Raw genomic sequence first — 26,746 nt, forward strand, 5'->3', positions numbered from 1 at the left:
TCCCACCTCAGAGGCACAGCCCTGACTCCTGGCTGCAGCACCAAGAGCCTTTCATCCACACGGCTCAGAAAGAGGTAGAAAGTAGAGGATGAAATAAAATAAAGAGAAAATAAGTAGAAAGAGGATGAAATAAAATAAAGAGAAAATAAAGTTATTAAAATAAAATATTAAGAAAAAAAAATTTTTTAAGTAAAAAAAAAACACCGGATGGATAGAACCCTAGGACAAATGGTGAAAGCAAAGCTATACAGACAAAATCTCACATAGAAGCATACACATACACACTCACAAAAAGAGGAAAAAAAAAGTCTCTTGCCTCTTCGGCAGGTCCAGACTTTTCCCCGGACTCTGTCCCGGCCAGCCGTGGTGCACTAACACCCTGCATGCTGTGTTCACGCCGCCAACCCCTGTCCTCTCTCTGCGCTCCGACCAAAGCCCGAGCCTCAGCTCCCAGCCCCGCCCACCCCGGTGGGGGAGCAGACAAGCCTCTCGGGCTGGTGAGTGCCGGTCGGCCCTGATCCTCTGTGTGGGAGTCTCTCTGCTTTGCCGTTCGCACCCCTGTTGCTGTGCTCTCCTCCGTGGCTCCGAAGCTTTCCACCTCTGCCACCCCCAGTCTCCACCCGTGAAGGGGCTTCCTAGTGTGTGGAAACCTTTCCTCCTTCACACAGCTCCCTCCCACTGGTGCAGGTCCCATCCCTATTCTTTTGTCTCTGTTTATTCTTTTTTCTTCTGCCCTACCCAGGTACGTGGGGAGTTTCTTGCCTTTTGGGAGGTCTGAGGTCTTCTGCCAGCGTTCAGTAGGTGTTCTGTAGGAGCTGTTCCACGTATAGATGTATTTCTGATGTATCTGTGGGGAGGCAGGTGATCTCCGCATCTTACTCTTCCGCCATCTTCTATTTTTAGTTTTTTGAGGAACCTCCATACTGTTTTCCATAGTGGCTGCACCAGTTTACATTCCCACCAACAGTGCACAGGAGTTCCCTTTTCTCCACATCCTCACCAACTTTTGTTATTTGTGGCCTTTTTGATGATGGCCATTCGAACAGGTGTGAAGTGATATCTCATTGTAGTTTTGATTTGCATTTCTCTGATGATTAGTGATGTTGAGCATCTTTTCATGTGCCTGTTGGCCATCTGTATGTCTTCTTTGGAAAAATGTATATTCAGGTCTTCTACCCATTTATTATCAGATCATTTTGATATTGAATTATATCAGCTGTTTGTACATTTTTGATATTAACCTCATATCGATCATATCATTTCCAAATATTTTCTCTCATTCAGTAAGTTGCCTTTTTCTATTGTTGATGGTTTCCTTTTCTGTGTAAAAGTTTTTAAGTTTAATTAGGTCCCAATTTGGTTTTTGTTTGTTTGTTTGTTTCCTTTGCCTTTGGAGACAGATCCAAAACAATATTGCTATGATTTATGTCAAAGAGTGTTCTGCCTATGTTCTCTTCCAGGAGTTTTATGATTTCAGGTCATACATTTAGGTCTTTAATCCATTTTGATTTTATTTTTGTATATGGTGTGAGGAAATGTTCTAATCTCATTCTTTTGCATGTAGCTGTTTAGTTTTCCCAGCACCACTTATTAAAGAGGCTGTCTTTTATCCACTGTATATTCTTGTCTCCATTGTTGTAGATTAATTGACCATCGGTGTGTGTGTTTATTTCTGGGCTCTCTATTCTGTTCCATTGATCTATGTATCTGTTTTTGTGCTAGTATCATGCTGTTTTGATTACGCAGCTTTGTAACATGTAGTCCTAATCAGGGAGCATGATATTTCCAGCTTTGTTCTTTTTTCTCAAGATTTCTTTGGCAATTCAGGGTCTTTTGTGGTTTCATATAAATTTTGGGATTATTTGTTCTAGTTCTGTGAAGAATGTCGTATTGATTACATTAAATCTGTAGATTACTTTGGGTAGTATAGACATTTTAATAATATTAATTCCTCCAATCCAAGAAAATGGAATGTCTTTCCATTTCTTTGTAGCATCTTCAATTTCCTTTATCAGTGTTTCGTAGTTTTCAGAGTATAGGTCTTTCACCTCCTTGGTTAAGTTTATTCCTAGGTATTTTATTCTTTTTGATGTGATTTTAAATGAGATTGTTTTCTTGCTTTCTCTTTCTGATAGTTCGTTATTAGTGTATAGAAAAGCAAGAGATTTATCTGTATTAATTTTGTATCCTGAAACTTTACTGAATGCTGCTGATGCTTTTCATAAACCAGATTCAAGTGGAGATTGAGCCATGTAACTCAAAGAACCCGATATATCCCCTTTTCATTTTAGAGTTATCTGCTGCGTTCCGTGAACCTATTTGCTAAATCACTTAGCCACAAATACAAGTACGGGTTGATTGTCAACACTGGATGATAGCTGATTGGAGAAGAGTTTCTCTGGTTACCAGATGTTGCTAAGAGTTATGAGGACATGCATGAAATGTGAACATAGCACCTGTTATCATAACTCATTTTGATCCCCTCAAATTTTCATCTTTCATGATTATAGATGATCTCATTTATTATATTTCTAGCATGTTCACAAAAAAGAAGCTCTGGTTAATATTGATCACCCAAAATCTATTTATCATTGTTTAGGGAATGTGGTTTGAATCAGAGATAAATATATATAATATATTTCAAGAGAAGAACAGTATGAGCCTGTATTTATATGACAACGATGATTGAACCTAAAGCTGTATAACATGACTGATGGGTCACAAAGTTTCATTCCCATGCTTTCCATTCCCAGCCATATGATTCCATTGGGGAAAGCAGAGGAGACCGAGGTCAAAACTACATGGTCTGGTTCTTGGGTGATCGGCCTTAAAGCACAGGTGAAGCAAAAGTTGGGTCATCCAGAGGAACATAACAGAAGCACTTTGAAATATAATAATTGTTATGGCTTCTACTGCTTCTGCCATCACTGCTGAAAAGTTGATGTCTTTTAAAAAGATGATGTTGCTTTTTAAAGATATTTACAGTGATACCAAACAGTAATGCCTACAGCAACATTATTGTTTCAGACAAAAACAAAATAATTAAGCACTGAGTTTGATACATTTTTAAAAATTTATATACACACTATTCTACCTTTTTCAAAATAGATACATTTTAGCCAAGATGTGAGAACAATTAACTAAAATGGACCAGTTGTACTACAGATTGAAAGAAGAAACCTGTCCAAGTAGAACATCCAAAAAATATTATCCAGAAGGAATTTGTTGAAGTGACAGAAATGAATTCAAGAAATTAAGCTAACTGTCACTAGACATCAAGGAAAGTATAATTACTTTCAGTTTCGTAACTCTTAAGCAGCCTGTCTCCAATTTCTCACTTCCAGAACAACTTCCGTTTCTCTTAGAAAAGCAACTTGCTTTTATTCCCTCCCTTCTTCCACCTTTGCCTTCAGCTAGTATGTTGTCATGCGTCATATGGGTACTTGAGCTAAAGCAGTGAAAGATATGATCCTTGCCTTTAAGACCCCATCAGCCTTGTTTAGAGGAGAGACAAGGAAACAGAAGTGTTGTGTGCTGTGGGAAGAGCCATGATGGAGTAAGCCTAGAGCATTAGGGAACACAGAAGAGATCCTTAACCTGACCCAGGGAAAGTGTCAAGCAAAGCTTCTCTTAGAGGAGGGACCAGTGAGCTAAATTTGGAAGGCTGGGCAAGAAGGAATTAGGGGAAGGCTACATGGTATAATGTTGTTTGGGGAACCTCAGGTAATTTATTTTGCCAGGAGTGTAGGGTATAAGCTGGGAGTGATGAGAGGCAAAAAGTGGTAGAAGAGGCAAGGGGTCAGGAACGGTCTTGAATAGCATGCTAGGAAGTTTCTATCTTATGCTAAACCTGTCCTTAAATATGCAGAGATATTAAGGTCTTGCAAAAATCATCAAGAGGCAAACCTCCTCCTGTAGACGCAGATGATATCTTAATTTAATCTGCTCCTGTGATCCCTCTGAAGATGGTTTTAAAACTCGTGGTTTTAGAGCTCAAGGACAGGCTATTTATTTATTTAACATCTTTTTTGGAGTATAATTGCTTTACAATGTTGTGTTAGTTTCTGCTGTATAACAAAGTGAATCAGCTATATGTGTACATATATCCCCATATCTCCTCCCTCTTGCATCTCCCTCCCACCCTCCCTATCCTGCCCCTCTAGGTGATCACAAAGCACCAAGCTGATCTCCCTGTGCTATGCAGCTGCTTCCCACTAGCTATTTTACATTTGGTAGTGTATATATGTCCATGCCACGCTCTCACTTCGAGGGACAGGCTATTTAAACCACAGTAAACATTTGATAAAGATGGCTAAACTATTAACATACAATTATTAAATATCTATCTAAAATAGAAAAAATATCAAAATCAAGGAATACCTTTAACATCTTACATTTCTCATGAAAGCCCACAACTCAGTCTACATTTAATAGTCTTATCATCAAGACAATCAGTTTTGTTGTCACTCACTCATGAATGTCTTTCACGATAAAGCTATCAACTGAATTCTAAGGTATGAATGTATTAATTTGTTTCCCTTCTATGCATAATTTCAGTCTGTTGCTCCCCTCCATTGGCAGTAAGTATATTCTTCCTTGTATTACAGATATTTCTGGGTAGATTTACTTCCCTTTGCTAAATTAAAATTCCTTCAGGGTAAGTAACATGTCAATTTTACTTTGTGTTCACCAGAACACCTAGAACCGTGTCTTCCGGGTAGTAGATGCTCAATAATTATTTGAATGAGTTAAAGCAGTGGAATATTAGAAACTGTGGAGTTTCAAGGCCAACTAACTACATTATATTGTTCATAAGAGATTATATTGATCCAAGGTAGTTGGGATTAGATCATTTTGAAAGAGAAGAGATTAATTACTTTAATACACAGGAACACAAATTTCAAGTTCATTCTCCGTGTCATATCTGAGAAGGAGGGTAGTGATGTAGAAAGAGACTTGTCATCACCCGTATCACCTCCTCTGAGAGGTCTTTAGGCAGCATTCATTGCTTATTTCTTATTATTCCCATAGTATTTCTTTGTGGTCCTTAGAGAGAGATTGTCTTAATCATCTTTATGACACCTAGTGTTCAAAACATTTTGTTGAATGAATGAATAAATGATTGGCTATGTGACGAATCAATTTACATTTTGAGCTTGAGTTTACTCTTTTCTAAAATGGTCTAACACCTTGACGGGGTGACCTTGAGAGTCCTGCGCTCGGAGTGGCAGGTGACGTTGTTGAGGACGTCATCTGCCACTGGCCTTGAGCTGGCTCAAGGTCCTCGCCAGCTCTGACGTGCTGTCCTTCTTTGATTTCACTATATACACATACGTATTTTTTTCTGTTTGTTGCTTTAAGAACTAACCCTGCTCGAGAGTATTTTCTTTAGCTAGTTTAAAAAGAAAAAAATATTTAATAAGTATGTGGCCAAATGCAGTGCTGAAGAGACAGTCATCATATAGCTTTATAATTTTTTTTCCTGCTTCTGAGTGTCATCTGACAATGCCGATAGCCTTATTCTGTTGGGTTTCTGCTTTGGGGTATGGTTTGATTGCCTTGGTTTGTCATGGGGAAGAGATATTCTTAAGGAGCTACCTCTGTGTAAGTGAACTCCTGGAGAAAGTGAGTTTGCCTTTCGATCAACTGTATCACCCAACAGGAAAAACAATAAAAATAAATAAAATGGTCTAACAATTCTACTTCAGGGAACATTCAGTAATGAAAGTTCTTAAAATCAGTGATAAATGTACACAATCTTTGCAGGGGAGAATTGGAGTGTAAATAAATAAATGGAATTGTGGAGTATTAAGTGAATATATAGAAACATTTGCTAGGATGACACTTTTGTAACATAATATAATGGATTTTGGAGCCAGGCTGCCTAGGTATGAATCTGGTCTCAGACATTTATTAGCTCTGTGACCTTGGGCAGTTACTTAACTTTCCTGTGCATCTGGCTTTCTAATCTGTAAAATAGAAATAACAATTATATGTACCTCACAGAGTCCTTGCTTTATCTAAATGAGTTAATACATGACTAGTGCATAGAACAGCCAAGCACTCCTACGTTCTAGCCATCATTTGTCATTATATGTGCATTTAATACTGCACTCGCCACTCTAACATGACCTCAGTGCTTTTGTTCATTTTCATACTTGCTCCATAGATTTCAATAAACATTTGTTGAATAAATGGCAAAAAAGTGCTTTGCACATTGCAAATGGACATATTCCATGTTAATATTCCCAAGATCATCCTAAAACCATTTGGGTCAATTTACGTAAAAGAAAACCAGAAATTATAAAGTGACTAGCTGGCTAAAGTTCTACTTATGGGTCTAGTTTATATATCTCTAAGATGGACTCATCTCAGAAAAAGTAAGAAATGGTCAATATATAAAGTTCCTCCAATTCCTTGTTAATCAAAGGCTTCAGATACATTCCACTTTCAATCCCAAACGCCTTCTTGTCCAGTGTTTTTTTTAGCTTTTCAAATTGTGATGTAAAACCCTGCTTTAGGTACTTGTGATTTTAAACACCTCTCAGTAACATCACTGATCAACCTTGTAACACGGAGAGAGTTCTGGGGACCAGATGCAACAACTTTGAAGAGGCAAGAAATAAGCCAGAGCAGTAGTAGGAGGCAGCAAGTATGAGGAGCTGAAAATTACATCACCCTATTGTCCCCGTCTTCATGGCATTTGAAATCTTGGACAGGACCTGAACTAGGAATCAGCTTGCCAAACTGGGAGCCACCAGAAGTTATCTCAGGTAATGTTTAGGAAAAGACACTGAAGCTTTTGGTCTTTTAAAAAACTAAACCCAGAGGAAAATTGAATCTCTGCAGTTAGTGGAGGTCAGTGCTCTAAATAGAAGCTGAGTTAAGTTTTGCATCCTTGGTAATTATAAAGGTTCTGACCAAACTCATTCTCCAGCCTTGGGATTCGTGAAAGGAAATGTTCAGGGTGCTACAGTGGTTTTTGTTTTCTTTCTTTTAATGTTGATTCTCTTCAAATTAGTCAGGAAGTAAACAATATTACTTATTAAACATCTTTGTGAAACAGCACGATATAAGAATTATGCTGCATGATTCATGGTTCCTGCTAAACATATTAATCTCATAGATATTTTTAAAGGAATCAAATGTGCCAAGTCTTGATATCATCTCTGTTTGATTTGGTGCAGCCTGCTTGGGATCCTGTGCTTCACAAGGGAAAAAGGAAAGATATTTATTAGCATCTTAGAACACAAAACCTAAGCAACTCCTTACTCTTTCCCAAGCCAGGGCCAAAAGAGCTGATTCATCTCCTCCTTGTCTGCTTGAGAACTGAGTGGTGCCATATAAAATAGTCAAGAAGAGCTAGAACCCAGAGGGAGAAACTATTATCCTTGTGCCTATATCCTTGTTTATTCCAGTCCACTCATAAAACCTCTATTTGACCTTCACACAAGGTTTGAAGAAAGAGGGGGATGTGAAGGACAAAAACCTAAATGTAAAATATGAATTCCAAAGGCATTTATGTGGAGGCCACAGTGTTCTTGCTGGAAATAACCTGTTCTGTACCATGTGTGCAACAAAGAGACTCCTTCCAGACTGGATCCAGTATATCAGGTTCCTTACGGATCTGGTAAATACACAAGCAGTCAGTTCTATTCTGGGGGTAGATTAAGTGAGAACAATGATACTTAGACCATTTTCTATGTGGGAATAAGAGAAACAAGCTTTGCATATGATTCAGACAATCACAGACAGTATAATCTTGAAAGAGGTCTCTTCTTAAAATTAAGAAATTTAACTATATCTGTGTCTGTAGATTATTCCCATTAGGATTAAGTTAGGATTAAGGGTAAGGAATAAGCTCTCTTACAGCATCCAGCCCATCTTACCTATGGTAGATCTTTGTAAATATACTCGTTGAGCTAATGAAGGAAAGAAATCACTCACCTCCTTTCTACTGCTATAGTTCTCTTAAATGTGATACATAGAGCAATTCATAAATACTTTCCTGACACTTTGATATTTCTGAGAAAAAGCTCTGGAAGAAAATCTGGCTATTTTAATTCTAAGTTATGGGTTATACTGGTCCGTGATCTACCACCTCCTCCTTCTAGTGAATGTTTAGCTCTTCAATTTATTTCCGTGCCATTAGGAAATGATACTTTTATGATAACCTTCAGGAATAGGGTGGAGTCACATCACACATGCGTTTAATGTACACGTGGCTTTAGAATCTAACTCCTATGAAGATGAGACCAGTGACCAAGGATCTAAGAGTAGCAGCTGTTCAGTGGGGACACAAGGAGAAAAAGCCACGTAGGATGAGCGACAGGCAACAGGTGGCCGTGCTCTTCTCAGTGATTTTTCAAAGATGTGTCTGATCAATCAAGATTTAGAGTAAGAACCGGCAAATATTTTCTGAGTACTTACTACATTTCCACTGTCGTGCCCTTGTTACTTTCATATGTTTTCCTTCTTTAATTCTCAATAATAAACATGATATTTATTAAGGTTATAATGGCTTAATATTAAGATAGAATGGACTTAAACTTACAGGCAAGAAAAAGCACTTTTGAAGTCTGTATCCCTTCCCCATTCACAGTAAGAACTTGAGAATTATCTTAAAGAAAGAATGAAGTGAATGTCCTGACATCTAAGTATAGATTTATCCTTATTTCTTCCTTTATCCTAGCTCGGTGACTCTCAGTCCTAAGTGTGAGTATGTATTACTATAAGCATATATTAAACTTTAAGCATGACTTAAGGGAGTTCATGATTATTTTGACTACACCAGATTTTTACTTTAGGCACTGGCTTTAAAACTAACCCTTGACTAACAAGGGACTCCAATTTATTCAAAATAAGCAATAAAATTAAAAATATAAAACAAAATTCCAGAAACAGTGGTTATTGCCTAGTGGTGTTTCAGTGTGTTATGGAAAGATCCAGGAAGCAATTCAAATCATCTTTTCTAACATCAGCATCTTGAAACATTTGGCTCTGTTGCCAACTGCAGGAAAGAAAAAGGATCAGATAAGGAAGAGTTCTTCAGGTTCAAAGTTTAATAAAGCTATCTTTCTTTTACAGTCCTATAAACATAAGAGAAATAGCTCAATCTTTCTCTGTATCCTTTCTCACCTGTAAGAAGGAAAAGTAGACACTGTTTACAAAAAGTAAGTTTTTAAATCCTACCTTTTCCACCTAAGATTAACGGTCTTCTTGGAAATGCCCCTCTCTCATAAGCCTGCCATAGAAATCCTTTGCTACATAGCACCATAGCCCAGGATTTAAGAGCAGAGCCCTCGGGGCCAGACAGATTGAGTACAAATACCAAATCTGTCCCTTAGCACAGTGTGACTTGGTGAAATTTATTTAACTTCTCTGAGACACAGTTTTCTCATTCATATAAAGGGGATAATTTCTTGCTGCCTCCCATGGCTCTTAAGAATAATATGCCTGGAACTCAGCAGACGATCAGGAATATTTGTTGACAAAATGAAAAGTAATTGTGAAACACGAAGTAGAGAAGAAGCACATAGTTCTCATTAAACTGTAGTGATTATTCGTATTACTTCCTATCATCTACTAAATAAATGGGAATGAATTTGCTTTATACACTCTCAGTAAATGCAGATTCAGAAGACATGAGGACATTGGTGGGAAAACAGAATCTCAACATATGAGTCATATGACAGTATCTGAAAGATTTCATTTGTAAATTCAAATTTTGTCCAGTTCCAATTCTGCCATTAAAACTCACTCCCTTTGGTGTGGAGAAAAGGGAACCCTCTTGCACTGTTGGTGGGAATGTAAACTGGTACAGCCACTATGGAGAACAGTATGGTGGTTCCTTAAAAAACTAAAAATAGAGTTGCCATCTGATGCAGCAATCTCACTCCTGGGCATATATCCAGACAAAACTATAATTTGAAAAGATACATGCACCCCAATGTTCATAGCAGCACTATTTACAATAGCCAGGTCATGGAAACAACCTAAAGACCCATTGACAGATGAATGGATAAAGAAGATGTGGCACATATATACAATGGAATATTACTCAGCCATAAAAAAGAATGAAATAATGCCATTTACAACAGTGTGGATAGACCTAGAGATTATCATACTAAGTGAAGTAAGAAAAAGACAAATATCATATGATATCACTTATATGTGGAATGTAAAATATGACACAAATGAACTTATCTATAAGACAGAAACAGACTCAAAGACATAGAGAATAGACTTGTGGCTACCAAGGGGCAAGCGGGGTGGAGGAGGGAAGGATTGGCAGTTTGGGATTAGCAGATGCAAACTATTGTATATAGCATGGATAAACAAGTTCTTACTATATACACAGGGAACTATATTCAATATCCTGTGATAAACCATATATATATATAAAATTGAATCACTTTGCTGAACAGCAGAAATTGACACAACATTGTAAATCAACTATACTTCAATAAAGTTAAAAAAAATAACAACAACTCACTCCCTTCAAAGGTGGCCAGGTGCAGAGGTATGTGTGCTGTTACACAGGTCCCATGGCTGTAACCTCTACATTTGGCTTAAACTGTGTTCCCTCAGCATAAACCCAGCCTCGCTCCCCTCTCTGGTCTCTCTCAGTTCTCAGTGGTAGTCGACTCACGAGAACATTGCTCTCATTGTGGGGTCTTCCTAGTTGACCTGGTGGCCCCTGATGAGCTCACTGGCTTCCACTGTAACAACCCAGGAAGGCTAGGCTTCACGCCCCTGCTGATGGTGGCCCAGTCAAGCTTCCTGGGATAGGACTGTTCTTCAGAGTGGTGTGGAGCACCCTGTAAGGTGGCTTCTTCCAGTACAGCCAGAGGGCAACGTGGCAAGAGCTCCCTTGCTGTTCATCTTCTCTTCAACTTACCTAACTCATCTCCTGCTCTCCAGGCCCAAGTTCACAGATAGGCTATCAAGAACCCATGAAGACCATGGCACTCTGATCTCTCTTTTCCTCATATTGCCACAGTCTTCTTTTACTGCTTTTATATCATATATTCCCCCTTCTTAATGCCAACTAGGCCTTAATGGCCAAAAGGATAGCTCCTCTCTACTCTGTGTTCATTCTATAAGCTTAATCCCCCATACCTGGTTGTTGATCTGCTAATAAAGGAAGAAAATAAAGAAATTAAAAAATCTTCTCTCAAGACAGTATCTTGGTTTGCAAGGTGATGTTTCTTTTTGCATAATCCTGTTTTACATGTCAGAAGCTAAATATTACCTTGGTCTTAGTCTTTGCACTGTTTCAGAACCAAATTCCAATCTTTTCTATAGACAGACGGATGCCTTGGATGGAGCAGGCAGAAGATCTTTTACTCAGAAAGGCAAGGGACAAAAGTCCCCAAATTTTTTGAATCCTTCCCCATGGTGTTTCAGGTTCAAGGTGCAATTTATTGGGAATTTTTTTAAAAGAAGATTACAGAGATGTTCAGGTTATGAAAGTCTGCATAATATTTTTAAAACATCTCATCCGTTAGTTGTATCCAGTACAGAATGTGCAAAAAATAATCCTGGCTCTCCAAATTTTATATAGTTATAACTGTGTTATATAGGTACATTCTCAATGTAAACCATTTTGGTAATTTTATGGGGTTGACATTTATCTGTGCTGAACTAAACTATGATCAGTTTCCCTAAACGGAGCCTTAAAGCTACACAGCTATTTTCTAAGACTCAGATTGTTGTTTTTGGTTATGATCAAACCAATAAATTGAACAGGCTGGTTTAATCTCTCGTATTTTGTGTGCACATTGATGTAGACTTTAAACTAGATGAGCAGAAAATGAAAGTATGTTTTCTTTGGCAGGCATTTGATGTACTTGGAAGAGTTGAAGCTTACCTTAAGCTCCTTAAATCAGAGGGTTTAAGTCTGCCTGTCTTGGCAGCGAGGCATGAGGAATTACACAGAGAAATTAAAGACTGCACAGCTGATGCTTTGCAGGAGGGACAAGCCTTAATCAACCAACTAGCCTCCTGCAGGTAAGTGAAGTCTATTCCTCAGTGTGACAAGCTTTTTCACAGTTTCCACAGTCTGTTAAAAAATAAGTTGCATGATTTTTTGTCCCTACTTCTGATGTTTTACTGCATTATGACATGGCTTAAAAGTATCTATTGAATTTTGGTCAACAGTAATTCTGAACACAGCATTGTGCATGCAGAAGTGAGGCTATATTCTGACCTGAGGACCTGAAGATGCTAAAGCTTTCTTTCTATGAGTTTCTGAGGAGGGAGGAGGGAAAGAACAAAAGGAGAGACAGAACTTTCCTTCTGTATACTTTTTATATCCTAGCATCTCCGTGGGATTTCTTCCTCCCTTTTAATTCGTAAGCCTTGAGTCTACTCTGTCCCTTTTTTCCTTTCTGGAAAAAATAAAGTTCTAGAATGCCCTTTCATTTATGAGCTTGATGGCTCACCAAGCAAAACCCTAAGTAAAAGATGACATTATTATTAATTAATAATAATTACATTTTAAAAAATTGAGAGCCCACCACATGCTTGGCACTGTCTCAACAGCTTTAGAAGCATTATCCCATTAATCCTCACAGCAACTCTACAAGGCATAGAATATACTATTAATGTTCTCTTTTTACAAGCAACTGAGACACAGAGAGGTTAAGTAACTTGCAAAAGGTCATGCAGCTGGTTAGCTAGTGGCAGAGCCAGAATTTGAATTCAAGTGCATGGATCCAGATTAATGGTCTAGTGCATCCTAGACCACCTGCTCTTAACCAGTGTGCTAGGGTGGGTTGTTTTTATGAGCACATTCAGTGAGTATATCAGTGTGATATACTCTGGTATATCTTAGAGATGGGTGGGAATGAGGAGAGAGAAGGACCTTGAGAAGCAGAAAGAGAATGCAGTGAGAACGTGTGATCAAGAATAGGGATTGGAAGACAAAATGGAGACGACAGAAAGAGCAGATGATGGAACAGATACTGACTAGGAAGAAATGATGGCAGGGCTTATGTTTTGACAGAGAGAGACAAAAAAAATTCTGCAAATGGGGTAAGCCCTGTTTTTATCTTCCATATCCACAATCCCCTTGAAACTCAAAGACGTTCAATTTGAGGAACAATGAAATAGGTCAAATGTGGTAAAAATTATTTTATTTCTGTTTAAACCCTCATTCTGCTCTATTTTAGACATGCTTACAAGTGTTGATTTGGTAAATTTGGGTTTAGGGAATTTTCAGAAGATAATCTGAGTCCAGACAGATACATTTAACCAGGGCTTGTGATGGTTGCTATGGGACCATGCAAAGTCAAGATCAGAAATAATCCAAGATATTCCAGCAGGAGCTAAAAAGCTGAGGCTATGAAAAGGACAAATAATTCTCACCTTTGGAAAACTAACAATAGCTGTAGTTACTAAGTTTCCCTACTTTGGCTCCATGTCATGCATCAGGTAATGGTGTGTCCACTCGGCTCTAGGAGAACCAGTGTGCTCATGTCTGGCCCTATGGGTATGAGAGCTCCTTTCTCCCCTCCCCTGCTACAGGTCCAGTCTTCTAGAATGTATAAGAATCTTGGACCAGGCAGAAGATATTCTATGGGGTCCCTGGACTTGTTGTGCCTGGACTCAGTGTACCTGTTTGACATTGATCTGAGTCATGTGATGATGGATTAAGTGTTGATGTCTCCAGTTGTAATTGGTCTCATGTCAGTTTAGTAAGTAGGTCTCAAAGCACAGATACATACTGTTTCTCTGTTCAGGCCACTCTTTACTTGTGGTACTTTCCCTGACCTTAGGCAGTTTCCTTTCATGCGTGGGTGGATCAGGAAGCAGCCAGAGACCCCTCCCCAGATCTGAAGATCTGTCACTGATATGCTGCCCCAGAAATTCTAGGTGCCTTGGCCTCCCCTAAGTCTGATCTCTGTATCTTCAAAACAGTACATCCTTTGGACTCTGTTTTGTTCCACTTCCCTGAGCTTTGGTCTGGAAATTACCTCCCAGACAGCAGGCTGATGCAATCGTAAGGCTCACCTCATTCATTTCCCTTCTCTCAGGGATCACTGTCCTGTGCTACCTGTCCTTCAATGTCTGAGTTGTTTAAGGCATGAGGGTAAATCCAGTCCCTGCTTCTTGACCAGAAACTGAAGTTCCGTATTTAGTTTTGATGCTTAAGTCTTAAGAGTAGGAAAGCTGGTCACAAGTTATTACTGCTAAACTTTATCCTGTTTGTTCTAATCAGTAATACTTTATTTTCAATACTTAAATATAAGAGAAGTGCTTTTATTTTACATTACAGTCTATTTTCAGGATTCTAGTGATTCTTTTTGGCCATCCATTTTGTAATGGTCGACATGTTTGTTTACTTAGCTAGTCTCATTCTTTTTGCCTTCCTTGCTCCTTCTAGTCTTAAATTTTACATATATATTGTTTTTCAAAGGGACATCTATAGTTCTGTTCGTCAGGTTGCAGACTGAGTCTTAATAGAAGAAGTAATAGTTAGGGACCATTTCAAGAAACTTGAATTAATGGTAGGTAACTGGATTAAAAAAAAAAAATAGCAGTGTGATTTCTGTCAACATCCTAGATATATGAGCATTCATAGTAGTTCCAAGGTGTTTGGTTGCCCTGAGATTTCACAATATTTTACAAATCAATACTATTTCCGTTTTGCAGGAGGAACTGAAGGTAAAGTGCAATTGTTACTTGGCAAAGGACATTTTTGATTCAGAGGGTAGATGTAGAATAGAAATCCATTAGAAGCTGAATTGAAACACATTAGAATCTCAGTCGCAAACCAGAGCCACACATAGTCAATGACCTCAATCCCATGCATACCATTTGGGACTTGCTTCCCTTCCTCATCTAATGATTTATCTGTTCAACGACCTGGGTCACTGCCATGGGAGAGAAGCAGAAGGAGATTTCAAGTTGCAGCCACAGCTGGAGTGAAGGTGGAGTTTAGAATAATGACAATGGAAATAAACATAAATTCCACAGAGAAAAGTATGTGTTACTGAACATCACAATGGCTTCCTAGACTTCTGAATGCCAGCCACACTACTAGGACACAAAACGCTAAAATTCCTACTATCAGACATTTGAAAACTGGTGTGCATAAGAAGCTTAGGACTTAGTATCAAAGGAGTTTTATTTCATGCATTCTGAGAGCCAAAATAATGCCATGACTTTTAACTTCTCTGAACCTCAATTTCCTCATCGGTAAAATGGAAATATGCATTTTATAGAGGATGTTTTAATCAGATGCGATAACACCACTCTGGCATACAGAAAGCACCCGATAAATAATTGGTTCACTTGTTTATTTACCTTCTATACAAAGAGTTTTAAAAGCAAAATATTGAGAGTTACATGGTTGCTTCATATGACTACGGCAGAGTCAGCTGTACCAAATCATATTCATTTTCACTAACTGGGGAAGGTTATATTAGAAATAGAGCAGATAAACATTTATCTTGAGGTAATAAAGGTAAAATTTAGTACTGGGGCAGATAGGAATTTCAGAGACCCTTAGATCTAATTTTTTTCCGGTTAGTTAATAAAATAGGACTTCAGAAGTTCACATTTATCTAAGATGAAGCTTCCCAGTAAATCTGAGAACTTTGTAATTATTTTAGGAACAGATCCACACTGTTTTTCTAACCTGGAATCAAATACCTTTGAAATTGGAGCAGCCTCACAAGATAAATGATGGTTATTTACATGTTTCCTTGCCCTTCTATTTCCTCCCTAATGCTCAGGTGATAATTCTGAGTCATTGTTAAATTGTTTATTATCTTTTCAGAGTGTGATATCTGTGACATAACCTAAGTACACTTTAACATCAAAGGCATTTTAGCCCATTCGTTTGCATTTAGTTATGATGCAAGTTACCTATCATGGGATCTGATAATGGTCAAACCAGGCTTACAGTGAGGTTGAAAGCTCTGGATTCCGGCCCCCTCACCTCCTCTTAGGCCTTGCTTGGCATCATCTCTGAGCACTGAGTGTAAAGGTAGCCCAAAGTTAACCCTGCTGCCAAGCAGAATAATGCATTTATTAAGCCACAGGAAGCTGTGGTGATTGGAAGTGCTGGGTCGGAGACCTTGTGTGAGGGTGAAGTTTTCCATAATTGGGCAAAAACGAGGAACCTCCTTTTTTGTGTTCTCAGTGAGCTACCAATTCAGAACTCAAAAACAAGGAAACCATAAACAAAAGACAACCTATGAACTGGGAAAAAACGTTTGCAAATAATGAGATCAACAAGAGCTTAATTTCTAAAATATACAAACAGCTCATACAACTCGATAACAAAAAAACAAACAACCCAGTCGAAAAATGGGCAGAAGACCTAGATAGACATTTCTCCAAAGAAGACATACAGATGGCCAACAGGCACATGAAAAGATGTTCAACATCGCTAATTATTAGAGAAATGCAAATCAAAACTCCAATTAGGTACCACCTCACACCATTCAGAATGGCCGTCTTTTAAAAGTCTACAAATAACAAATGCTGGAGAGGATGTGGAGAAAAGGGAAACCTCCTACACTGTTGGTGGGAATGTAAATTGGTGCAGCCCCTATGGAGAACAGTATGGAGGTTCCTTAAAAAACTAAAAAAAAAGCTACCATATGATCCAGCAATCTCACTCCTGGGCATATATCCAGATAAAACTATAATTCAAAAAGATACAAAACTCAAAAACATAGAAGCACCCACTAAAACCAGGCTACTTTATAAAGTATTCATTTGGCTTTTCCTGTCCCTAAATTTAATTCAAGATTTACAGGTAAACTTGCTTCAGCATTGACTCAATTTCTGTTCCTGCATAAAAGACTGTTCCAGTTTTTTTTTCTTTTTTTTTTTTTTTTGCGGTACACGGGCCTCTCACTGTTGTGGCCTCTCCCTTTGTGGAGCACAGGCTCCGGACGCGCAGGCTCAGCGGCCATGGCTCACGGGCCCAGCTGCTCCCCGGCATGTGGGATCTTCCCGAACCGGGGCACGAACCCGTGTCCCCTGCATCGGCAGGTGGACTCTCAACCACTGCGCCACCAGGGAAGCCCCTGTTCCAGTTTTTATTCTACCTTGTTGTGGTGAACTTAAGCTTATAAACCTCATCCTGACTGAATACTTTGCTTTCATATAACCTTAAGTATTGCCCTTTTGCTCTAACATTTATTGTTATCCATTTAATGTTGATTTTTCATATTTTACAGAGAAATAGAAGCAGGGGTAAGTTGGGATTTTGCATTCTCTGTTCACGATTTTCATTTATGTTGACTACCACTACTTACCCTGTTTGATATTGTGAATGATAATGAACTTTAGACAGAGCATGGTTCATTCAGTCATTCATTTGCTCATTCCCAAAATATTATTGAGTGTGTTTGTAGATCAGGTGCTCCCAAGCATCTAATGTGATAGGTGGAGTGCCTGCCCTCATGCTGTTTATATTCTGGTGGGAAGAAGCAATCAACCAACAAATAAATCAACAGATGAGATGCACTTACACAGCAATGAGAACTATGAAAAAAATAAAAAGTGAAATGGGCTAGAGAGTGACTGTGGGGAGGGGACCATTTTAGACATTGTAGTCGGGGAAAGATTAAGGAGAGGAGCTACCATGCAAATGGCTGGGAGATGAGTGGACCTGGCAGAACAACAGCAAAGGTGTAGCAGAAAGAAGGACAGTGTGGCTAGAGGAGAGCGTGACAAGGGGAAAAGGCATAAGACAAGATAAAATAGTTAGGTGGGAGTTAGACTATGTCCAAGTGCTCGTTGGCAATAAAAGCGACGCTTGTGTGCTTTATCTACATTAACAAATTTTATCCTCAAGCCACCCTGTTATACAGATACTTCTATTACCATTGTCCGTGTTTTGCAGGTGTAGAAGCTGGGGCTCAGAGAGGTTCAAATAACTTACCTACTACCTGTCACACAGTGGTAAGGGGTGGAGTGATTGCAGGTCTGAGCTGCTCTGTTAGGTTGCTAGCTCTGTCTCCTTTCTTTCAACTTCAGTCATTAGCAAGGAGGCTGACCACTTAGTGAATGTGGATTTTTTTTTTCATTTTAACACACTTAAAATGTGCTGCATCTATCTTCTAATTTCAACTCAAGTCTCACCTTCCCTGCAAAGTTTTTCTTTCTTTCTGTTTATTTAAAACATTATTGAGCATCCATATGACATACCAGCACTGGGCTTCAAGGATGGTCAAAGATACATAAACCTGGCCCTGAGTCTTCAGAACCTTATTAATGGCCAGTAAGGGAATGACATGTCATGGGAGTGTGATCTAGGTCTGAGGAAGCCCTTGGGACAGTGGGTGTTAGGGCCACATCTTCAGAGAAGAGAGACACAATCCCAAGCTCCTGTGACCAGGATGGGTCAAGTGAAGGAGTGAGACTTGAGAAGACCACTGTTGAATTTGATAATCCAAGATGGGTGAAGGGTCTACATCTTCCAGCCAGGATGAACCTAATCAATACCCACCACACAATAGTTTTTTAATTCCTTTGTATTTGTCAGCTCTATCTCACTTTTTACTCTGTGGTGTTCTGACTCATAGTTATTTGACTTGTGACAGCATCATCTCCCCATCCAGATCATGACATCAACTTGAGGTCAGCCTTCAAGGTCAACCATGTAGGAAGCCTCTTTTATGCTCCTTATCTCAGTATTTACATGCTAGGTGACTTGATTTGAAATGTTAAGGGGCTGGTGTGGCATAAAGGAAAATTTATGTCATAGCAAAAATATTTTAAAAGATCTTACGTGGAAAACAAACAAAAATAATCCCCACCCTCCAACAACATAAAACAAAACAAAGAAACAAAATCAGAAATCCCTTTGTATCAGAGTCATCTATTGTCACATTTTGTAGGAATTCTACCAAGCATTTAAGAACTTAAAATAACTTTTCTTAAAAAAGTTTGATGATATATTTAGATGGTAAATATCAGATACTGAAATTTAGGAAATTGCAAAGTTGAGTTATGACAGTGTTAACTCAGCCACTTTCCAAATATTTTCATGTTTGTATTAAGTTGTTCTCTTTAGGGGTTGAGCAAATGTCATAATTGCAATCTGAATCTGTTACCATTGTTAAGGCTTGTATAATTCTGAAACTCTTAGTATGGAATGCACCCAAAGTTTACCCTTTCTATTAAATGTAAGACTAATTCGATTAGGTTCTTGTAAAATATCTAGGAGTCACTCATTGCAATATGAATTTATTCATTTATGACACTGATGATGTGTTGTGAAATAGCAAGGATCCCAGAGTAAGAAGGTCTGAAACTGCAGGGTCTACGGAGGAAGCCTGACTAAGGGGGCAGAAATCTGTGCCTTGGACAGCTGAGGGGGAGTACTCTCCAATGAGAGGGCTTAGAGAGGAAAGAAGAGAGGAGGAGATGTGAGTGGACAAATATATGAATAAGCTGCTCATCACAGTGTTGTTTATAATAGTGCAAACCTGAAAACCACCTAAATATTTTCAGAAAATAGGAAGCTGTTCCAATAGTTTAAGGGCAAGCACAGTATGGAATAATCTAAGCCAATATCAGAAGAGTGTTTTTGAGGAATATTTGAAGACAGAGAGTATCCTCACAATAAAATGTTAAGAGGATAAAGTAGGATCCAAATCACGTATATGGCATCTTACTAACTTTGGAGGGGAAGGGGTGGAAAGGACTGCCAAGAGAAAAACTTTTTGGAAGGAAATACATTAAAATGTATTTTTATATCTTCTAAGTTACCTCAAAAGAGAATATTTGTCTGGTTAGCTCTTACTGTGCCCCTTTTATGTGAGGATTTATGTCATCAATCAGGGAAAATGTTCAGCAATTTAAATATTAATTTTCTGTTTTTCTCTCTTTTCTCTCCTCCTGTAACTCCCAGTAGAAGAATGTTGGAGGCTCCCAGTCTGTCTTAGATGTCTGAACTATCTTTCATATTTTTCATTCCTCTATCTCTTCGCACTGCATTCTCAATGAATCCCTCATATTGAGTTTTCTCTTTTGTTAATTTTCCCTTTGTTTTCAGCCATTGAATTCCTTTGTTTGTTTTCATAACTATACTGTTTTCATTTCTAGGATTCCTAACTCATTCTTCTTCCTATCCAATTTTGTTTTACTTCTGACTGCTTTTGCTTCAGAGTTTCTTGTTTCTTTGTTATGGGTGCTCATTTTTCCTTTATCTTTCTGGTGATGTGAAACATATTTATAGAGTCACTTTCAGATTGCTCTACTTATTTTCATTTCCGGTAGAGCACATTTAGCTCTTGATTGTTGAGTGTCTTTTCTTAGGATTCATTTTCCTCATGTGTTTTGAAATTTTAGATTGTCCTTCTGGATGGGAAGTGTTTGTTATTCAGCTTTATTTTCCTTGCTTTGTTCTCTACTCTTTTTTTTTTTTTTCCTCCTTAGCAGCTTTGCAATGACTTCCACCTGAACTCACAGGGTCTCCTGTCCAGAATCAGTCTTCTGCTATTTGATCAGGGTCACCCGAGCTCCCATAGAGCTACTGGGGCTCTCAGAGGTGCAGCCAGAAATCCAGGTTGGGGCACAGTCGGGGTTCCTGACTGCTCTGCTATGTCTGATTCCTTGGCTTCAGCAGCAGTGGACTATAGCGTTTTTCAAACTCCTTTTACAAGAGGGAGAATCCCATCCCTGTTACTGATTTCAGGGAGAATCCCAGCTATGGGACCCTTCATGTAGGACATGTTTTGGTCTCTCTGGCCTCATAGGAGTGGAACATGTGGGCATCTCTGCATGGATCTGGACCAGAACCCAGGAACCCTGTAGTTTCAGCCCCACTTACTACTTGCTGTTTCTTTATTGTCATGTGTATACAAGAGATACATGTGGGTGTGATATGTTTGGTGGGCAGTGATTCTCAACGTGTACAACTTAAGTCAGAAAAAAATTATTGTAAAAACATACATATCCCTTCCACAGTTCGAATGGCACTTTTTCAAAGTAGGGATGAAAACTAGATGGTGGCGATTGTTTCCTCCAAAATAGAGATGATAAACATGAAGCGTTCCTGTCCAGAGATAAGGAAGATATTTTTCCCCATTTTCAAAGTATAGTTTGTCCATAGACAGAAAGAAAAAAATGATCAGCTGATCCCTTCTGATGAGATAGAGTGAGCTGATGCGTGCTTAGCATCTGGTTCAGCTGCTAATCCAGATGGGCTCCCGATAGTAATTTATGAAAGGTTTGAAAGCAACTTGCTGCTCTCAGGAAAGAATCATTAGAACACATTAACATTGGGATTTACTCTCTTCTCGCAGCCCTGGTTTGTAACAGATGCAAAGACAGGGCAACTGCTTCCATGGAGCAAATGTAACAGTCTATTTTTGAGCCAGAAGTCAATATGTCTCTGCTCTCTGGAAGGGAAAAAAAAATCAATCATTTTTCTTTCCCCCTTCCCTCCCCTCTCCTGGCTCAGTGCATAGGGGAGAAAATACTCCCATGATGGAGTTTCTAACAAATGTCTAAAGAAACCTTCACAGTCTGTCACTCCAGAGTATCTGTGATGCTTGAAGAAGTCAAAGTCAATGTCAGGAATAATCTGATGTACCCCATGCTCATACTACAGGCAGGAACCATCTAATCCATTCATAGACAGGCAGCCCAAAGATCAAGCAGTATGTCCAGTGCAAGTTACAGAGCCACAGATCGTTAGGCCTAGAAAGCTGGTCCACTGGTAGCTCCTCTCCCACCCCATCAGGCAGCACATGAGCAATGCAGCTTCATCAGAGTCAGAACAAAATGCCCGGGCACTCCCGTCAACCAAGTTTCTGTTATCTGTCCCCAGTTCTTGTCCCATCATTTATTTAATATTACTGTGAAGTAATAGGACTGATTTCTGGGTGGCTGATGGAATTCTATTAATTTATTTTCAGTTAATGTAAGAATTGCTGGCAGAGTGTGAGGTCATATTTTTCCTTTGATCAAACCATCCGCATTTCAGGCTCTGAGGAAATTGGCAATATGCGTGCTATACATGTTTTTAAATGTTTTGGAATGTTCACAACAAATGTCTGGAATCAGTGTTTCAAGTTTCCAACTGAAAATGATAGAATAGGGCTGGTTGTAAGCTGCAGACTAGGTTTTCACCAAGGAGGAATGGAGAGGGAGAGGCCCTGGGGTTAGGAGTGTGACAGATATACTCCAACTGGGAATCAGGTAGAAGGAAGGGATTAATGCCTGATCAGACAGAGATGATCTAGCTGAGGACAGAGGAAAATAGGAGCTGGCTAGGGTAAGCAAGATAATTGAGAACTTGTTGTACTAAGGATGCGGTCTAAGCCACAAATAAGAAGGGAATGCACATGGGACAGGCAATTCAGTCTGTCCCTGTAAGGCTTGAAACAGTGGAGGGAAGTATCAGTCAACCTAACTATGAATCCTAAATCATCGAAGAAGAAATTGGGCAGTCTTTGGATAGCCTAAAACTTCTATAACTGGGCAAAGGGCAAAGTCATCTTTTTTTTTTTTTTTTTGCGGTATGTGAGCCTATCACTGTTGTGGCCTCTCCCGTTGCGGAGCACAGGCTCCGGACACTCAGGCTCAGCGGCCATGGCTCACGCACCCAGCCGCTCCGCGCCATGTGGGATCTTCCTGGACCGGGGCACGAACCCGTGTCCCCTGCATTGGCAGGCGGACTCTCAACCACTGTGCCACCAGGGAAGCCCGCAAAGTCATCTTTGTTTAAAAACAATTAGAAACCGTTACTAGTGACATTTTTAATACAGTAACTATCTGTGCATATGTTCTTTTTCCTTAAATCTGTGTCTTGTCTTCCCTTAAATATTGATCAAAGTGTACTTTATTTAATTTGAAAATATGCATTGATCTGCTTCTTACAAGGCTATGTAGCTCAGGGCTACAGAGGATAAGTGAATGAAAAGAATGTTGTATTTTCCCTTAATTTATAATGCAATAGATATACAGGATAAGACATAAATCACCACAAAATAAGACTAATCACGTAGGTCATTGGAAAATTAAAAATGAATGATCCATCCAAAGACAGCAAGAGATCCTATTTGGCTCGTTGTGATTCATCTAAATTAAAGTTGTGAGTTGCTAGAGAGCAATATTTTTACGGAAGGAATGCTTGATTTGTTTTTGTTTCCCCGTTTCCATTTTCTGTGCTGGAGGGGCCTTCAAGATGTGAATTTGAATACGATATCGTGCCCCTCTAGTGGTCACTTTGCAAACTACAGACAGACGTTTCATTACCTAGAGAAGCCAGCCAATTTCAAAAGAGCATGCCAGCTGGGCTAATCCTGTTTCCATCAACACTGAGTGCAAGGGAAAGTGAAATTTTAGAATACTCCCCCCCACCCCCATCATGTGTCATGGACCCAGAAAAGGTACTATGAGGTGGTAAAGAGTGTGGACTCTGGGATCAGATGAATAGGTTCAAATCCCAGCCCTGCCATTTAATCGATGTGACCTGGGCAAGTTACTGAGCATTTCTGTACCTCACTTTGCTCATCTGAAAAACAGAGATAACAGTTATAGCCAGATCATCGGGTAGTTATGAGAATTAGAAGAGATTACTTAAAACATTAAAAATGGTTCCTTGTCACAGTAAGTGGATTATTTTTAGAAAATGTTTACCCATTTACTATGACAAGCTTTATTCTCTGTACCTATTTTCCACAGTGCTTATTCACCTTCTCTTTTTTATTTATCTTTCTCATTCCAAATTTGCATGTTCTACAGAAAAACCATAACGTATAGGACAACTGGGCTTTTAAGTGCCTTTTTAGCATGCAAAGTCTAAAATGTAGTTAAAATATGATTACTGTTACCAATATAATATTTTTACAGAATTTGTGGATATAAGTACAAGGATTATTTGCTAAACTCTCCTGATTTCTTGATTATACTCTTCACTGTCTCTGAGTTATTAAAATGTGAAGTTGTTTCAAGTGTAATGACTGTGGGACCTTAGGCGTCAGGAATAAGATTTCCCCTCCAGTTAAACTTCTCTGGGACTCCGGTGGCCCCACAGGACACACTTGAATCCCATGTGCATTCAACAAGATTCTCAAGCCGCCTGATGACTTCTAAACTCTTTGGCAGCCTCATTGTCATTCCTGTGAAGTCCCGTTCCCTCTCAGGCAGTTGGGATCCTGCCCTCATTTCGTTACTAATTCAGTTCATTTTTACAGAGTCATAAATTAATTTTTTGAGGTAAAACTACTGAAATCTGTATCTTGTTCCAAGATCTTTTAAAGCTCTGGGTAATTAAATGTAAGAGTTATCAGCTCATCTTTATGAGTATTGGAAGGAAATGACTGATAGGAAATTAAAGACTTCAACTTCTTATATGCTGGGAGAGGCTCTATCTCAGGGATAGGTTGAAAAACTTTAAAGTGCTCACTGGATCAGCAATGTCCTTTCATTGTCTTGCATTGCTGGTAAGCCTATGTTGGAAATGGTTAGGAAACTTGCTAATGTGTCTTTAGACCACAGCAAATGGGGTCCAACTCAAAGTTCATTTGTTGTTTTAAAGACATTTTCATTTTATGAGCTGTCATGTCACACTTTTCATTTTCTCATGAGGCCAGCACAGGTACAAAATGACAGTGTGAGGCTTGGTTTCCTTTTATGAACAAGTACATCAGATTCCTCATTGTTGGTGATACCTTGGTTTTCACCTAATGATTACAGCCTTGAGCATTCGTAAGTATCCAGAACAAGGACCTTAGTGTTACATAAATATTTTACCCTATTGGATCATTCAGTGTTTTGTTAATTGGCTGATCTACACTTCTATTCAAAGAGCATCTTTAGATAAATGAAGCTTTTAAATAACAGCCCCAGGAAAACTCTTGGCAAACATACTGTGTTTTTTGCCGTAAGCTTCTCAGAATATCTTAAAGAAATATAAAAAGTGAACCTTTAGAAGAGAAGATTAGACTTGGTTACAAAAACCCATAACTCATCTTTTCCCTCGGGACTGACTGACTTAAACAAAACAACATAATTTGGTTTTGGTCTCTGCTGTACCAGGACTACAGCTTCTTAACTTCTATTATCCTAAAGCCTGAAGCTTAGTAACTTTTATCAAGTCATACTTATCATGAAAGGTTCATTTTCAAATGTTCCCTGTTCCTGGGGCCTCTCTATGAGGGCGGAGTGAACTAATAGCTGGCTTGTTCCATTCAGCTCTCGGGTGACCGGTGTCCATGAGATGATGGGATGCATCAAGAGTCGAGTTGATCATCTGACTGAACAGTGTTCAGCGCACAGGGAATTTGCTCTTAATAGACAGCAATTAACAGCCTCAGTGGAGGGCTATTTAAGAAAGGTAATTTCATAAAATGTGTCCTCCTTAAGCTACTATTTATTTCTTGGTTTGCATAAGTGTTTTTATTTTTAATTTTTCGTCGAAGTATAGTTGACTTACGATATGTAAATTTCAGGTGTACAGCACAGCGATTCAGTTTTTTTTGTGTGTGTGGTACGCGGGCCTCTCACTGCCGTGGCCTCTCCCGTTGCGGAGCACAGGCTCCGGATGCGCAGGCCCAGCGGCCATGGCTCACGGGCCCAGCCTCTCCGTGGCATGTGGGATCTTCCCGGCCCGGGGCACGAACCCGTGTCCCCTGCATCGGCAGGCAGACTCTCAACCACTGTGCCACCAGGGAAGCCCTCAGTTTTATATATATGTATATATACTCTTTTTCAGATTCTTTTCCATTAAAGGTTTTTACATAATGTGGAGTATAGTTCCCTGTGCTATAGAGTAGATCCTTGTTGGTTATCTATTTTATGCATAAGCTACTATTTAGATGCAGCTCCTTACCTGGTGATAATAGATGATGGTATGGGAACTGCAGCATGTGGGCACGGTGGGAGGATAGAGGTGTCTCTCCTTAGGATTCCCTTCATCCCACATTAGGCTTTATATTCAAACAGAATGAAGTTGTAATTCACTACTGCTCATCAACCATCCCTGCCCCAGGTTGCCAAAACTAGAAGTGTCATCCTCCCTGCCTCCCAGCCCAGAACAAGTTTACACAAAGGCAGTTCTCACTTTGCACAGAACTGTGTTAATTGAACCATGTGTATATTGTGATTGTGTCCTCTTTGATTTACATGATTCTGTGCATGATTCCAATATGCACATTTTGGTTAACATGGCACCACATAACACAAGAACAGCAGGTAGATACCAAAAATGATGAGTTTTAGGGGTCCCAGGAATAAATTGCCATTATCATAATTTATTGAACCAAGACAATGCAAAGGACATGGCCACTCTGAATAAAACCATATGTGTGAAGAAAATCCTTTTTACAAAGTGAATATAGTGGTTTGAAGAATTTTATTTCCCATTTTCAAAGAGGAATAAAACCAGGCAGCTACTATTTGACTAAATAAAAAATTACTTGTCTGGGGGCTTCCCTGGTGGCGCAGTGGTTAAGAATCCACCTGCCAATGCAGAGGACACGGGTTCAAGCCCTGGTCTGGGAAGATCCCGCATGCCTCGGAGCAACTAAGCCCGTGAACCACAACTACTGAGCCCTCGTGCCACAACTACTGAAGCCCGTGAGCCTAGAGCCTATCCTGCACAAGAGAAGCCACAATAATGAGAAGCCCGTGCACCGCAATGAAGAGTAGCCCCCGCTCGCTGCAACTAGAGAAAGCCCACGCGCAGCAACGAAGACCCCAGGCAGCCAAAAATAAATGATAAATAAAATAAATAAATTTGAAAGAAAATTACTTGTCTGTAGAT

General features: G+C 39.3%; 1 protein-coding gene across 3 annotated transcripts in view; it reads left to right on the top strand.

Moving 5' to 3' along the window:
* The window catches only part of CCDC141 (coiled-coil domain containing 141), a 189,364-nt gene that overhangs the window by 105,185 nt on the left and 57,433 nt on the right, over positions 1-26,746 (top strand). For all 3 annotated transcript variants that reach the window (XM_024766687.1, XM_024766671.1, XM_024766679.1), the window contains exons 8-9: positions 11,840-12,012; positions 25,177-25,318. In XM_024766687.1, the coding sequence (XP_024622455.1) occupies positions 11,840-12,012; positions 25,177-25,318 (315 nt within the window). The remainder of the gene's footprint in view (positions 1-11,839; positions 12,013-25,176; positions 25,319-26,746) is intronic.

The sequence above is a fragment of the Neophocaena asiaeorientalis genome, unplaced genomic scaffold (genome assembly GCF_003031525.2).
Source record: "Neophocaena asiaeorientalis asiaeorientalis breed wild unplaced genomic scaffold, Neophocaena_asiaeorientalis_V1.1 scaffold113, whole genome shotgun sequence".
NCBI lineage: Eukaryota > Metazoa > Chordata > Mammalia > Artiodactyla > Phocoenidae > Neophocaena > Neophocaena asiaeorientalis.